At 39.7% G+C, this 14547-nt stretch overlaps 1 protein-coding gene and 1 pseudogene across 1 annotated transcript; one reads left to right on the top strand and one right to left on the bottom strand.

Moving 5' to 3' along the window:
• Positions 1 to 4330: 4330 nt before the first annotated feature.
• fadd (Fas (tnfrsf6)-associated via death domain) lies at positions 4331 to 8961 on the top strand. Its single transcript, XM_031744108.2, has 2 exons — positions 4331 to 4956; positions 7011 to 8961. The coding sequence occupies exons 1-2, from the start codon at positions 4659 to 4661 to the stop codon at positions 7277 to 7279; spliced, it is 567 nt and encodes a 188-aa protein (XP_031599968.1). The 5' UTR covers positions 4331 to 4658; the 3' UTR covers positions 7280 to 8961.
• LOC116323705 lies at positions 8241 to 13345 on the bottom strand (annotated as a pseudogene).
• Positions 13346 to 14547: the final 1202 nt, after the last annotated feature.

A 14547-nucleotide genomic window follows, 5' to 3' on the forward strand; every position in this document is an offset into this window, starting at 1 on the left:
CTATTTTTACCATTTCTTCTTGGAGCAACTGTAACCCACATAATTTCCTTAGGGATTAATAAAGTATTCTGATTCTGATTGTTTCAGGATACATGACCTGCCATGATCCAATGACACATCTGCTTACCTGTATATTTTGCTCGTTTCTCCTCCTCCTCTTTTCTATTTTTTCTAAACTGAGCACCTGATGGCTTTGAACTTTTCTTGTCCATCTTGGTTTTAATTTTGCACTCCAATATGAACACCCATCCCCCAACCCGAGAATCATAACCTAATAGACCTACACCTTATTTCACAGATTCGCTTTGTCTAGGGTTCATTTCTGGGATTTCGCACAACCCAGGATTCAAATCATGAATACATAATGGGCTTGGATTTACAGGGAGTGCAGAATTATTAGGCAAATGAGTATTTTGTCCACATCATCCTCTTCATGCATGTTGTCGTACTCCAAGCTGTATAGGCTCGAAAGCCTACTACCAATTAAGCATATTAGGTGATGTGCATCTCTGTAATGAGAAGGGGTGTGGTCTAATGACATCAACACCCTATATCAGGTGTGCATAATTATTAGGCAACTTCCTTTCCTTTGGCAAAATGGGTCAAAAGAAGGACTTGACAGGCTCAGAAAAGCCAAAAATAGTGAGATATCTTGCAGAGGGATGCAGCAGTCTTAAAATTGCAAAGCTTCTGAAGCGTGATCATCGAACAATCAAACGTTTCATTCAAAAATAGTCAACAGGGTCGCAAGAAGCGTGTGGAAAAAACCAAGGCGCAAAATAACTGCCCATGAACTGAGAAAAGTCAAGCGTGCAGCTGCCAAGATGCCACTTGCCACCAGTTTGGCCATATTTCAGAGCTGCAACATCACTGGGTGCCCAAAAGCACAAGGTGTGCAATACTCAGAGACATGGCCAAGGTAAGAAAGGCTGAAAGACGACCACCACTGAACAAGACACACAAGCTGAAACGTCAAGACTGGGCCAAGAAATATCTCAAGACTGATTTTTCTAAGGTTTTATGGACTGATGAAATGAGAGTGAGTCTTGATGGGCCAGATGGATGGGCCCGTGGCTGGATTGGTAAAGGGCAGAGAGCTCCAGTCTGACTCAGACGCCAGCAAGGTGGAGGTGGAGTACTGGTTTGGGCTGGTATCATCAAAGATGAGCTTGTGGGGCCTTTTCGGGTTGAGGATGGAGTCAAGCTCAACTCCCAGTCCTACTGCCAGTTTCTGGAAGACACCTTCTTCAAGCAGTGGTACAGGAAGAAGTCTGCATCCTTCAAGAAAAACATGATTTTCATGCAGGACAATGCTCCATCACACGCATCCAAGTACTCCACAGCGTGGCTGGCAAGAAAGGGTATATAAAGAAGAAAAGCTAATGACATGGCCTCCTTGTTCACCTGATCTGAACCCCATTGAGAACCTGTGGTCCATCATCAAATGTGAGATTTACAAGGAGGGAAAACAGTACACCTCTCTGAACAGTGTCTGGGAGGCTGTGGTTGCTGCTGCATGCAATGTTGATGGTGAACAGATCAAAACACTGACAGAATCCATGGATGGCAGGCTTTTGAGTGTCCTTGCAAAGAAAGGTGGCTATATTGGTCGCTGATTTGTTTTTGTTTTGTTTTTGAATGTCAGAAATGTATATTTGTGAATGTGGAGATGTTATATTGGTTTCACTGGTAGAAATAAATAATTGAAATGGGTATATATTTGTTTTTGTTAAGTTGCCTAATAATTATGCACAGTAATAATCACCTGCACACACAGATATCCCCCTAAAATAGCTAAAACTAAAACAAACTAAAACTACTTCCAAAAACATTCAGCTTTGATATTAATGAGTTTTTGGGTTCATTGAGAACATGGTTGTTGTTCAATAATAAAATTATTCCTCAAAAATACAACTTGCCTAATAATTCTGCACTCCCTGTATAACATTCTGAATGAAATGTGCTCTATTTGGAAGCAGCATGTCTCCCTCCCCTTTCGACGGGTTGTGTGTGAGACTTTAAATCATCAAACTGTAAATTATAGATTTTAAATTGTTATTGATCCCTTTACCCCTGGTCCTAAAGTGTATATTTATTTTCTTACTCTTCTTATATTTATTGTTTGTTTACTTGCACTGTTGTAACTGGAGCCTCGTCGTCTCATCTCCCTATATACTGTACTGTATATAGCGGAGATGACAATAAAGTTTACTTTGACTTCAGCAGCAAGCCCGCGCACCGAGGGCTCTCGCGCTCACTTTTCGCGTATAGAATTTCGAAAAAACATCGGTGCAAATTATAAGTCTGTATCATAATGTCTGGTGTTTTCGTGTGATAGGTTTGTAGCTTGAACCTATTCGCTGGAACGTTGAAGGCAATGTAATTACACAGCAAGCAAGACACGAGTAGGCAATTTCTCTATGCTTTACGTGCACGGGAGAGAACCGAACAAACGGCGTTCCTTCGCTTGACCCCAGTTGCTCTCGTCCGCTCCCCCGTAACACTGCTCTTTTATTGTGGTTACATGAATATGCATAGGTTCATTAACATATGACGTCTTACATAGGTATGCATGTGAACAAAGAATACCCTGTGTGTGTGTGGGGGGGGTCAAAGCATGACCCCATATATGACTTCCCTAAACCTGCTGGCCTGGAAGTCCAGCAGTTCATCTAAACAAAAGGCACTTAGACTACAACACGTTTATCCTACCATAAAACAATAAGACAAGGTACGACCTCTCCCATGCTCCCAGAGTGTGGGTGTGAAAGCCAGAACACTCTGGAATGCACACAAAGTTTGCAGACTAGGATCAAACCTCTACCAATCTACAACTGATTATAAAACTCTAAGCATATATGGGTAGTTATTTCTAAGCATAAATGACAATCAACAATACAAATCTAACATCGTGTTTGTTGGTTTGTTTTTATTTTGTTTTATTTTGCGAGTTGGTTATTAGATGCTGCGCCAGCCAGAGAATCCCCCGCCCCCGCCCTCTCCTGCCTGTGCCGCAAGCAGCAGGTGCACCTCGCAAACGGAGGGCGCCCTTACTCCCAGCAAATGGGCGATAGAAAACCGATCGGTGCCTACGACATTCCCAAAATGCGCATGATGTCGGGGCAGCATGAGTACGAGCAATTTTTTTTTTTTTTTTTTTTTTTTTTGCCGATGCCCTTGATGCCGCCCCCCACCACGATGCCGCCCTGGGCAACCGCCGTGTCGCCCGTATCAAAAACCGCTACTGCCCAGGCCTCTGGTAGAGGACCCGAACTTGAAGGATAGACTGCCCGCAGGGGCGAGGGGGGGAGCAGAAAAAAATAAATATATATACGTATGTATATGTATTTATATGTCTCTGTGTGTGTATACATAACAGAAAACTTAACCAAAAAGAACTGAATTGTATCTGTAGGTACTTTGTTACTATAGCAGCCTTTTACAAAACACAAGGTTTGTATGGCACACCATAGGCACCACGTTACCATAGCATTATTAAATAATAACTTTAACAACACATGATTCTATCACAACTATTTACTTTCATTCAAAGAAAAGTCTTTAGTTAAGGCGGTCTGAGCCGGTAGGATCAATGCTGCGGACCACCTCCCGTGTGCCCTCGGATCTAGCATATCCGTTACACTGCTCAGCAGACGCTTGTGGGCGTTTATCAATATGCGTACTTGTGCGTACTTGCGTTCTCGTGTACTCGTGATACGTCATCAGTCGGAGACCAAGTACTGTTCCAATTGGCACGCATCACGCCGAGAACGCGAAAAAGTCCCGGATGTGTTCTCGATCCGCCCATTTTATCGAGCATGCATCGGTGTAGACTTGGGACAGCTATATATCCCAGAATGCATTGCGTCCAAAACTCAACAGCGGACTCCCGGCACATCGCCCCCCGCTCGCGGTCTTCTCACTACTGAGGTTAAAGAAACCCCAGCAGCTGTCTATAGTATTGAGTGTCCACTACAATAGAAATAAAAGCGTTCTAACATCTCACCTGCTTGTTTTTATTAAGGTATGTACACGTATGTACATGTACACTATTTTTATTAATAGAGGTTTCACTACTGAGGTTAAAAATGATATATAAGTCACGTAGATCACTTCTAAATGTTAATGTTTGGTTCATTTCAGTGTTTTATTTGTTCCTGAGTAAACCGGTTTGGCTGTGATTAAAGGTAAGCTTCATAACATGTTACTTACAGTTACATTAAGAGGGGACGGCAGTAAAAACTCCGGACCTGTGACATCATCACGTACGCTGGTGTTCCGACTGTACAAATCACGAGTCCGTGCTCGCGTACTTGAGAATTGAGAAACGGCCAACGAGTCCGTGCTCGCGTTCTCGGCGGGTACGTACTCCCGTGCGTTCTCGGCGGGTACGTACTCACCGAGCACGCGAGTACGTACTCGCGTACTTGGGCATTGATAAACGGCCCATGTGAGCAGGCTTACCCCAAACCTTTCCCATCCCCGCAAACACTTCCCTCCATGAATGCCGATAGTGTTGTACGTGTGCTGTGTTTCCATTGGTTATTGGTAAACGGAAGTTTAACAACAGACACGCCGGATAGACGTAACTCACCGAAATGAAAGTAAAAGGCAACCGCTAAGAGGCTCTCCTGTGTTTGTGCTCGGTCCGTGTCAACATGAGCTCTTTACGGTTTAACAGCGTTTTGTTAGAGATTTCTAACGCCATGTCTGCTGATCAGCTGAATGAAATAAAGTTCCTGGTTCAACAAGAGATCGGGAAAAGAAATCTGGAAAAAATCGGCAGCGGTCGGGAACTCTTTCAGCTTTTCAGGGAAAGAGGCAAACTGGCAGAAGATAACACGGCCTTTCTTTCAGAGCTTCTCAAAGAAATTAAGCGACAAGATCTCTCGGACAAGATAGACAACTTCAATATTCAGCCCGAACCTGACGATGGCCTGAGTGAGGAGGAGAAAGGTAAGCTAAAGTACGATATGAACGGGGTGTGTGAGCACAGTCAAATTTGGGGGAAGACAAAAATAACGATAATAATAGTAATAATAATGCACATCTGCAAAGCATCGTGCTACAAAGTATGGACGCTGATTTATACATAAAGTCTATGAGTGACTTTCACTTTAGATACCAGCATGTTTGATTGTATGAATCGTAGCACTCGGAAAACACGGCTGGAGCCTGTTCCATTTACTGCCAAACATTATTCAAATATTATTTTTTAAGCGATAAAACATTGTCCTCTCACGATCTTCATTTCTTAAATACTGTCATTTGAATTTTATACAAAGAATGCCAAAGAAAGCACTGGAGTCCTGTGACTGAGTTAGTCATTTATACTATGTCTGAGCTTCCACCCATACTTAACAAGGCTCAAATACAGTCGACAGTTGATCACATCTGTGAAATCATCTAGTCATTGGAGGGTAAACTACTGAAGAGAAAGGAGGCAAATGCTGTCACAGTACAGTATGAAGGCTGTAGATTGACATTTGACATGACAAATGAATAACCCTCTGTGTGGAGAAGCTGTTTTGTTTAACAACCACCCTTTGATTTGGCTTAGTCACACACTTGCTCCTGCACACCGATTGCAAAGCGAAAATGAAAAGCTCTCAATCCTGAAATCTTTCCACCAAAAATGTGTTCAGAAGCCTGAGACTCTGTTTTTGTGTCATTCAATATAAAATTACCCAAATCCCACAATAGTTTCCACCTGACCACCTCAAAATCAAGACATTTTTGTAATGTACAATAACTTTAGCTTATTATTTAACTACCTTTATGGTGTAATAATATTTATTACTTAACTACGGCATTCCAAAATCTTGTCTTCTTATTAGTAAAAAAGTCCCTGGATGTACCAGGTAAAAAAAGAACGTTTATCACAAGCCTCTATGCTGACTAAGTACACCTCACGATTCAGTGACTTGTAGAACCATCTTCAGCAGCAGTAACTTGAACTAATGGTTTTCTGTATGACTTTCAGTGTTTCACATAATTGTGGAGGAAGTCTTTCCCGCTCTTCTTACCAAAGGTTATGGAGGCATTAATTTATTCTGAGCTGTCTTAACATCACACCACAGAATTTTAGTTAGGTTGAGGTCTGGACTTTGACTGTGTTTGACTGAGTTGATGATAGACTCAGTGTTTGCAAGATGCCCAGGCCATGTCTTTGCAAAGACAGCAATCTGCCATGACCAGCTGGGGGTAAGAGGAAAGAGAAGAGAGCACAGACACACAGGATAAAAGACACCCATGGGAGAGAGACAGAGTTTTAAAAACCTGCTGGGGGTTTCTTCCTGTTAAAAGGAAGTTTTCCCTGCCCACTGTCATCACTTGCCCATAGGGGGTAATATGATTGGTGGAGTTTTCCCTGTTTTCTTTGTCTGATTATAGGGTCTATACCTTACAATAAAAAGTCCCTTGAGGCAACTGTTGTCTGATTTGGTGCTACGTAAATAAAATTTAATTGAATATTGGGGTGAAACTGTAAAATGGAGGCTTTAAGGTAAGATGAGGCCTGAAAATTCAAAACCTTGTATGTGATAAGAAGAGTTTTAAATTTGATTCTGGATTTGACAGGGAGCTAGTGAGAGAAATAAGAGAAGTCAATATGCTCAATCTTTCTAGTCCCTGTCAGTACTCTTGCTGCAGCATTTTGAACTGCCAACTTGGTTGGCTTAAACACATAGTTAAAGGTTTGTTCTGTTGTATGTATAACCATAAATACATCAGGAATGTATTGTATTGTCTGCAGACTTATGCCGTCTGCAACAGTCATTGACTAGATAAGTGGAATTATAAGTAGGTCTTTACACAGGGAGTTTTAGATGGGCTTTCATGCTAAAGGCTTGTTTCTAGTTGTCCCTGTTAGTGACCACATTTCATTGTTTCCTGATAGGGTGTTTAGATGGCTGCCCTGGTTTGCTAAAAGTATCTTAAAGTTGAAAATTTACCCACATCAGAAAAATGTTTTATATTTAACCTGTTAATATGTTCTTCTCCTTTTTCAGCAAAACTGAAAATTGCCACAGAGGTAATTGCAGAAAATCTTGGAAAGAGTTGGCGAAAACTAGGCCGCAAATTAGGTTTGAGTGAAACCAAGCTGGAGTCCATCTCTAAGAAGCATCCAACAGATCTAGAGGAGACAGCAGTGGAGCTGCTCAAGGAGTGGGGGAAGAGTCAAGGAGCTGAAGCCCAAACAAAGATGCTGATAGATGCTTTGAGAGCTTGCCAGTTGAATATGACTGCTGATAAAGTAGAGGAAAGACTAGCAACCTAGAATACACTCTTAAATTGGAAATTGTTGTTCAAGAAAACGGCAAACAAAAAGGTTAAAAGTATGCAGAAAAGTCATGAAAGTAATTCAAGTGATTGATTTGAACTCCTGAATTGTATCTCTATGTCCTGTTATCTTTATTATTAGTAGAATGTTGCTGTTTGGGTCTCCTGCTTTGTGAAAGCAATGTTGCTCTCAGTGTTTCAAGGTGACAAAATTGCTAGTGATAGTTGTTAATATGACTCATATATAAAAGTGTTCAACTTCTGTATGCAATCCAACAACTGAAAGTCATATGAATATGTTGCCAGAGCTGTTGGTAAATATTTTTATTGAGGTACAGGATCTTCTCATCAAATGTTCCAAAATTATGAAAGATATTTTTTATGTCACACTATTCATCCAAGATTTTGCTCTTGATTCAGAATTTAGATGAAAAGGCAGGAAATAATTAGGAAAAGAAGCTTATTCTGGAAAGTAAAATGAGATTTGTGTTGCTCTTTTTTTATTCTTTTTCTTTGTCAACAGACAGCATTATATTTTAATGCTTTTGGTTGTATAACCCAAAATATACCCCATATCCAACTCTTTTTCCTCGTAGGGTTTGATGTCATCAAACATCAAACAATTTCATGCTTAAAACCACATAACCTTTGATTGGATGGTTCACCCTGATCTCCTTTCTATGTGGCTCTCTGTGTAGCTACAGATGGTGCTGGCATATGAACATGAACTGTTGTTAGTTTGAGGCCCTTTTGAGGAAATTCAGGACAAACAAAATTCTTGCATGAGACTTAAGCTTTTTTTTTAATTTCAGCTTAATATTGGGATATATTTCTTACACAGAATGAAAACCCAGGTTCACCCCCAAAAACTAGAGCTGAAAGTATAAGAGGAAGGGATTTCCATGCAAGAAAGGAGCTTTAAAGACCTCCAGAGTTTGTCTTTTCAGACACAGTTTGTGATTTTAAAGTTAGCTGACTTTGATTGCAATACAGCATCACTTTGTGTGTGTTTTGCATATTGTCTTTGGTTCAGTATACTTACAGCACTGGTAGAGTCTGTTCAACCTATCGATATCATTTTTGCTCATCTGAGTGGCCCCACCCAACATTACATTGCTATTAGGAATGGGCACCATAGTGGGTTGGTTGTTCTTGGAGAAGGCATACCTGAAAACAAATGAAGTTAATTTTGATTAATTTCATTTTTCTGGTGATTTAGCTCCTCAGTACATCATGTTCTAATCTTTGAAAGCATATTTGCACTGGTTTTACTAAACACTCTTGTATAGGAAGGTATGCACAGACAAGTTATGATTGTGTAGAGGCTCTGCTCTGCTAGCAGTATGCTGTAGGGACAGTTGATGGTTTCTTCATGTGAAAATAATAGGAACACCCAAATTCCAAACTTCACACACAGTTTCCATGGACTTATGTTACTTTCATACTTTTTTACACATATGTAAATAAAAGTATGAATTTATTCTTACCTCTCATATTGCATGACAGAGTTGTAGTCATAAGGAGTTCCCTGGTTTAGAGTATCAATCTTATAGAAATTGTACTCCATGTCTGTGAGAATAAGGAGATATGTGTGCATGAGGTGTGGGAACTAAAATATCTAACAAATGCACATTTTTATATTATGTATAATCATTTTAATAAAGCATCCATTGAACCTCACCCCATTTAGGGTTATTATCATGAACTAATTTTAAGCTAAAAACTATAACTAGGTCTTTAAAAGTAAACCAAATGAATGAAAAATGAACTACACTAACAATAAAAACTAACTAAAGATATAAGGCAATAAAAACATGATTGAAAGGGCCGCAACCACTTTGGAAATAACTAAAATGCTCTAAGCGGTGAATGGATCAGTACCTATGTAGCACTTGTCTGCTTTAACTGCTCAAAGTGCCTTTTACTACGAGCCTCATTAGCCCATTTACACACACATTCATAAACAGGTTTATTCTAAAGTTGTATTAATCTTTGTTGACAGATTATGCTATCATCTTTAGTTTTTTAATTTTATTTACTGAACTTTAGCTCGGTGCAATAAAAGAAAAAAATCTCTCTCAACCTCAGTCACACTATTTCTTTCTCTAGAACTGCTTTGCCCTTCGAATTAATTTAACACAAAATCCAAATTAGCACAGAAAATGGTGATGGTGACTGACCATCAAGGATGTTCTCCCAGTACACCCTGATGTAGTTGTCCCTGTCAGAACGGGTCTGTTCGTGATTGAAGCCTAGGGCATGGAGTAATTCATGCTGGACAGTGCTGTGGTAAAGACAGCCCTGACGGCTTAGAGACACAGTTTGACCACCACCCTAGCGACCTACGTAGGAGTAGCAGCTGTTAAAACAGAAAAGTCCCGCAATATTTAGAAATCACAAAAGCCTTTTGCACATGTACATCTGTAAGGCAAATGTTTCTTTATATGCCTCGTAGGACAACAATAATGTATTTCAACATATGATGAATTATGTTGAATCCATATTGTTTCAACTGGCCAGTAGTCACTCATTGGCTACTTAAAATATTAGTCGTCCCTAAAACATTTGTTATCACTTCCTTTGTAATATAGTGATTAAAGAATGGGTTTTCTTTCATTATAAACTAATCAAAAGAGGAGTTGTGATACTTTAAAATTAGAATAGAAAACTTAGAATCTCCAGGTAATTTTTTTAACCCTACTAACTGCTGTACATGTGAGGCATGAGGCTCACCGAAGGTGGTAAGAATGAAAAAAAATGGTCAGACTCGGAGCTTTACCCATTTCTGGACTCGATGCTCAGCCACTCACGATCACCATTCTGATAGGGTCTGAAACGAATGCAGGAAACTGAAGAGAAGGACTCTAGTCCACAAGTGATGATGGCAATCTCACGGGAAGCTGACAAGATAAACACGTCAGGGGAAGTTTTTTCAAACATCACTGTAACCAAAACTTCCTAATTTTATCTCAGTGAGCTGTGCACGATACTGCAGTATTCTTCTATTTTTAATATTCTTCCAAGAAAAATTTGCTCCCCCATTTTTTATTGTCAAGTTTAAACACTTGTTATTTACATCACATACCTTACCACTCAAAAGAAAAAAACCTCATTTAATGTTTTTTCCCCATTTCCATGACTATTTACATTGCAGATTCTCACTGAAGCCATCAAAACTATGAATGAAAACATATGGAATTATGTAGTAAACAAAAAAGTGTGAAATAACTAAAAACATGTAGATTCTTCAAAATAGCCACCTTTTGTTTTGATTACTGCTTTGCACACTCTTGGCATTCTCTCAATGAGAGAGGTAGTCACATAAAATTATTCTCCAACAGTCTTGAAGGAGTTCCCAGAGATGCTGAGCACTTGTTGACCCTTTTGCCTTCACTCTGCGATCTATATCTCATCCCAAACCATCTCCATTGGGTTTAGCTCAGGTGACTGTGGGAGCCAGGCCATCTGACGCAGCACTCCATCACTCTCCTTCTTGGTCAAATAGCCCTTACACAGCCTAGAGGTGTGTTTGGGGTCATTTATGCTGTTGAAAAATAAATGATGGTCCAACTAAATGCAAACCAGATGGGATGGCATGTCGCTGCAGGATGCTGTGGTAGCCATGCTGGTTCAGTGTGCCTTCAATATTGAATAAATTCCCAATAGTGTCACCAGCAAAGCACCCCGACACCATCACACCCCCTCCATCCTTCACAGTGGGAACCATGCATGTAGAAACCACCCATTCACCTTTTCTGTGTTGCACAAAAGCAAGGCTGGTGGAATCAAAGAACTCAAATTTGGACTCATCAGACCAAAGCACAGATTTCTACTGGTCTAATGTCCATTTCTTATGTTTCTTGGCCCAAACAAATCTCTTCTGCTTGTTGCTTTTCCTTAGTCGTGGTTTCTTAGAAGCTATTTGACCATAACAGCCTGATTCGTGCCGTCTCCTCTGAACAGTTGAAGTAGAGATGTGTCTGCTACTGAAACTCTATGTGGCATTTTTCTGGGCTCTAATCTGAGGGGCTGTTAACTTGTGATTTCTGAGGCTGGTGACTCAGATGAATTTATCCTCAGCAGCAGAGGTGACTCTTGGACTTCCTTTCCTGGGACGGTCTTCTTGTGAACCAGTTTTATCGTAGCGTTTGATGGTTTTTGCAACTGCACTTGGGGACACATTCAATCTTTTTAGGAATTTTCCAGACCGACTGAACTTAAACTTAAAGTGATGATGGACTGTGGTTTCTCTTTACTTAGCTGATTGGTTCTTGCCATAATATGAATTCTTACAGTTGTCAGCTGACAGAACTGTCAGCTGTGTACCAACCTGACTTCTTCACAACACAACTGATGATCCCAACCCCATTAAGAAGGCAAGAACTTCCACAAATAAACCCTGACGAGGCACACCTGTGAAGTGAAAACTGTTTCAGGTTTTCTTTGCTACATAATTTCATACATCTTGCTTCATATATTTGATGTCTTCAGTGTGTATCTACAATGCAGAATGTAGTAAAAATAAAGAAAAAATTAAATGAGAATGTGTGTCCAACCTTTTAACTGATAGTGTATATGTGAGGTTATTGATTCAGGAAAGTGCTTATGGTATATTCGGTTAGTTGGTATCAAAGGACAGAGTCTGAAAGTCATTAGATTTAATACAAATAGAAATGTTATAATAACAATTCAGTGTAAAGATGAATTGTTGTCCACCAGGCATAAACACTGTATATAACTTGGCATTGGCCTGTTCCGTGATTAAGAAAAAAAATGCTAACAGTAGTGATTGGCGATGTAGTACGGGACATAGACTTTCCCATCACTCCACTTTCCCCACATACAGCTTCTGGAGGTGCATGGGTCAGCATTTCTGTCAGCTTCAGACTTGATAGCAATGTCACCTCCGATTAATGTAGGCTCATCAATGTCAGGTGCTGTAAGAAAAACAGAGGCATCGCCCTGTCTTTGACATGCATAATAGCAGTGGTTTATTTATGTGACCCCAGTCTAGTGGGTAATTAAAATAGCCAGTCCAGAGCCATTTTGCATGTCTTTTATTAGCACTTGTGATCTGGATCATGTGTGGACCCGAAGCTGCTAAATAAAAGCTTTTTTCTTTAAACAGGAAAAGCCAAAAGACTGTCAAATTACACTAAATCCATGTTGCAAACATCCCCACTTTTGTACCCCCAATGCTGCTGCAACAAATATGTGCAAGTATGCTTGTCTGTTCTAAAACAGGTTACCAACTTACTGTAGTTTCTGTTGGCTCTCTCCAGCAGCTGACCTACAGAGAGCTCTCTGGGTATGTCCTGGTCAGTGCTAGGAATCTCTGCATAACATAATATATTCACAGTAGACATTATGATTTTGAACACACCAGCTCAGTTACAACTGAATAGCTTTTACTTCAAATGGACTGACTGCTGCTTAATTTTCTTTTAATTGATATCCAATAGCACAAAAAATAGAATTTAAAAAACAGTCACAAATGTTCCCTTACTAGTCACTTTCAAATTCTACCATAAAAAGCAATTATTTGTTTCTTACCTTCCTGTACTCAGCCACAGCAACATTGCAAAGAACAGACAAAAGAGACATTAGTTTGTAACTGTAACTGAAAAGCAAAGGGGCATTGGAAAATGAAAACAACTGAAATATACATTTCACAATGAAATAAACACAACTAACAAAACTCTCATTATAAAACTGATACAACACTTTGTACCAATTACTTATTTAATAGCATTTTTTATTTCAAATGTAATACTTTTTTGCATCAGGGGGAATTTGCCCTCCACACAATTTAATTTAACACGCATGGTTGTCTCTGGAAGTTTCTACCTGAGCCCAGGAAGAGGATAGCAGCAGCAGCAGAGCGACAAGAGATCAACAGAAAACCAACATGGCTGCAAAAGATCTGTGATATAGACCACATTGTTGTATGTTATCAAGCAGCATACCTCATGCACATTAAAGTACTTAAAATGCAAAATTTCAAAGAAATCACAGAAAATTTGCATGTGAATGATGGAGTTTGCGGTGATGACAGAAGACAGGGTTCTTACCTGAAACGCTGATGAGTGAGCGTCTTTCTGTCAAGTTTTATACTGTTCCCTGGCTCACCAAAGATAACAGGATGTGTCAAAAGGTGCAAACACAAGAGAAAGTGTTATCACTGCAGATGGAAAACTGTGAGTCATTGCAACTTGTGTGAAACTTTGCATCTGTCACAGGTTTAGTGTACACGAATGTCATAAGAGCATGCAGTATTCAGATACATATACGTAAGTTTTGAGTGTATACAAACTGTCAGCTCAGTTTGTATTCTGTGCTGTCACTGTTTCTATAAAATGGCTGAATGTGAGTCAATTCAGGAAAATAACTTTAAAAAAACAAGCAGAAAAGTGGCCACCGCGAGACGCTTAACTGGTAGTGGGACTGTTGAACTTACAGGTGAAAAACATGGTTTACCAAGTACGCCATCACCACCCCTACAAATCTGCACCATCACAAAATACTTCCAGTGCTTTTGACTGTCTGACAAATATGCTGCAAAGAAATACTATGTTCTCAGCTTCTATGCATGTAATACCGTTGAAGGTACTGCAGACATAAGTGTTTCCACATACATATTTCCACATAGAAATCACTCATTTCTGCTCATATTTCAACTTTGGTTTTGTGGGTTTTTTTTTTTTTTTTTTTTTTTTGTGGTACAGAGAGCAGATTTCTCCCATATTGGCTCTCTTCATCGGCTTCCTGTTAAATGGATCTTTGATCCATTTAACCATGGGCCTTGGATCAGGTGACCCTGAATCCTCCCTTAGTTATGCTGCAATAGGTCTAGGCTGATGAGGGATTCCCATGCATTGAGTGTTTTTTCTTCTCTCACACCTTTCTCACTCACTATGTGTTAATATACCTCTCTGCGTTTAATTATTAGTTATTATTAATCCCTGGCTCTTATCCACAGTATTTCTTTTGTCCTGTCTTCTTCCCGTCATTCCCAACCAGCCGCAGATGTCTGATTGTTGGGGTTTCTCTGTATTATTGTAGAATCTTTACCATTACAATATAAAGGGTCTTCAGGTGACTGTTGTTATATTAAAACATTTATAAAATTGAATTGAATTGATTTGTTAATATTTGGACCACTTTTAGTAAACAGTACTTCATAGCTTTGATACAGCATGGTACCCAACTGCATTAAACAGGTAGCACAATTTAGTGATGACTCTAAATTCTTTGCTGGTATTAATG

The sequence above is a fragment of the Oreochromis aureus genome, linkage group 1 (genome assembly GCF_013358895.1).
Source record: "Oreochromis aureus strain Israel breed Guangdong linkage group 1, ZZ_aureus, whole genome shotgun sequence".
Classification (NCBI taxonomy): domain Eukaryota; kingdom Metazoa; phylum Chordata; class Actinopteri; order Cichliformes; family Cichlidae; genus Oreochromis; species Oreochromis aureus.

What these genes read in the sequence shown, in the direction of transcription:
- fadd (XM_031744108.2), top strand. Translation starts at nt 4,659, where the DNA reads ATGAGCTCTTTACGGTTTAACAGCGTTTTGTTAGAGATTTCTAACGCC. An exon ending in CCTGAGTGAGGAGGAGAAAG is followed by an intron (nt 4,957 to 7,010) that starts GTAAGCTAAAGT and finishes CTCCTTTTTCAG; the next exon opens with CAAAACTGAAAATTGCCACA.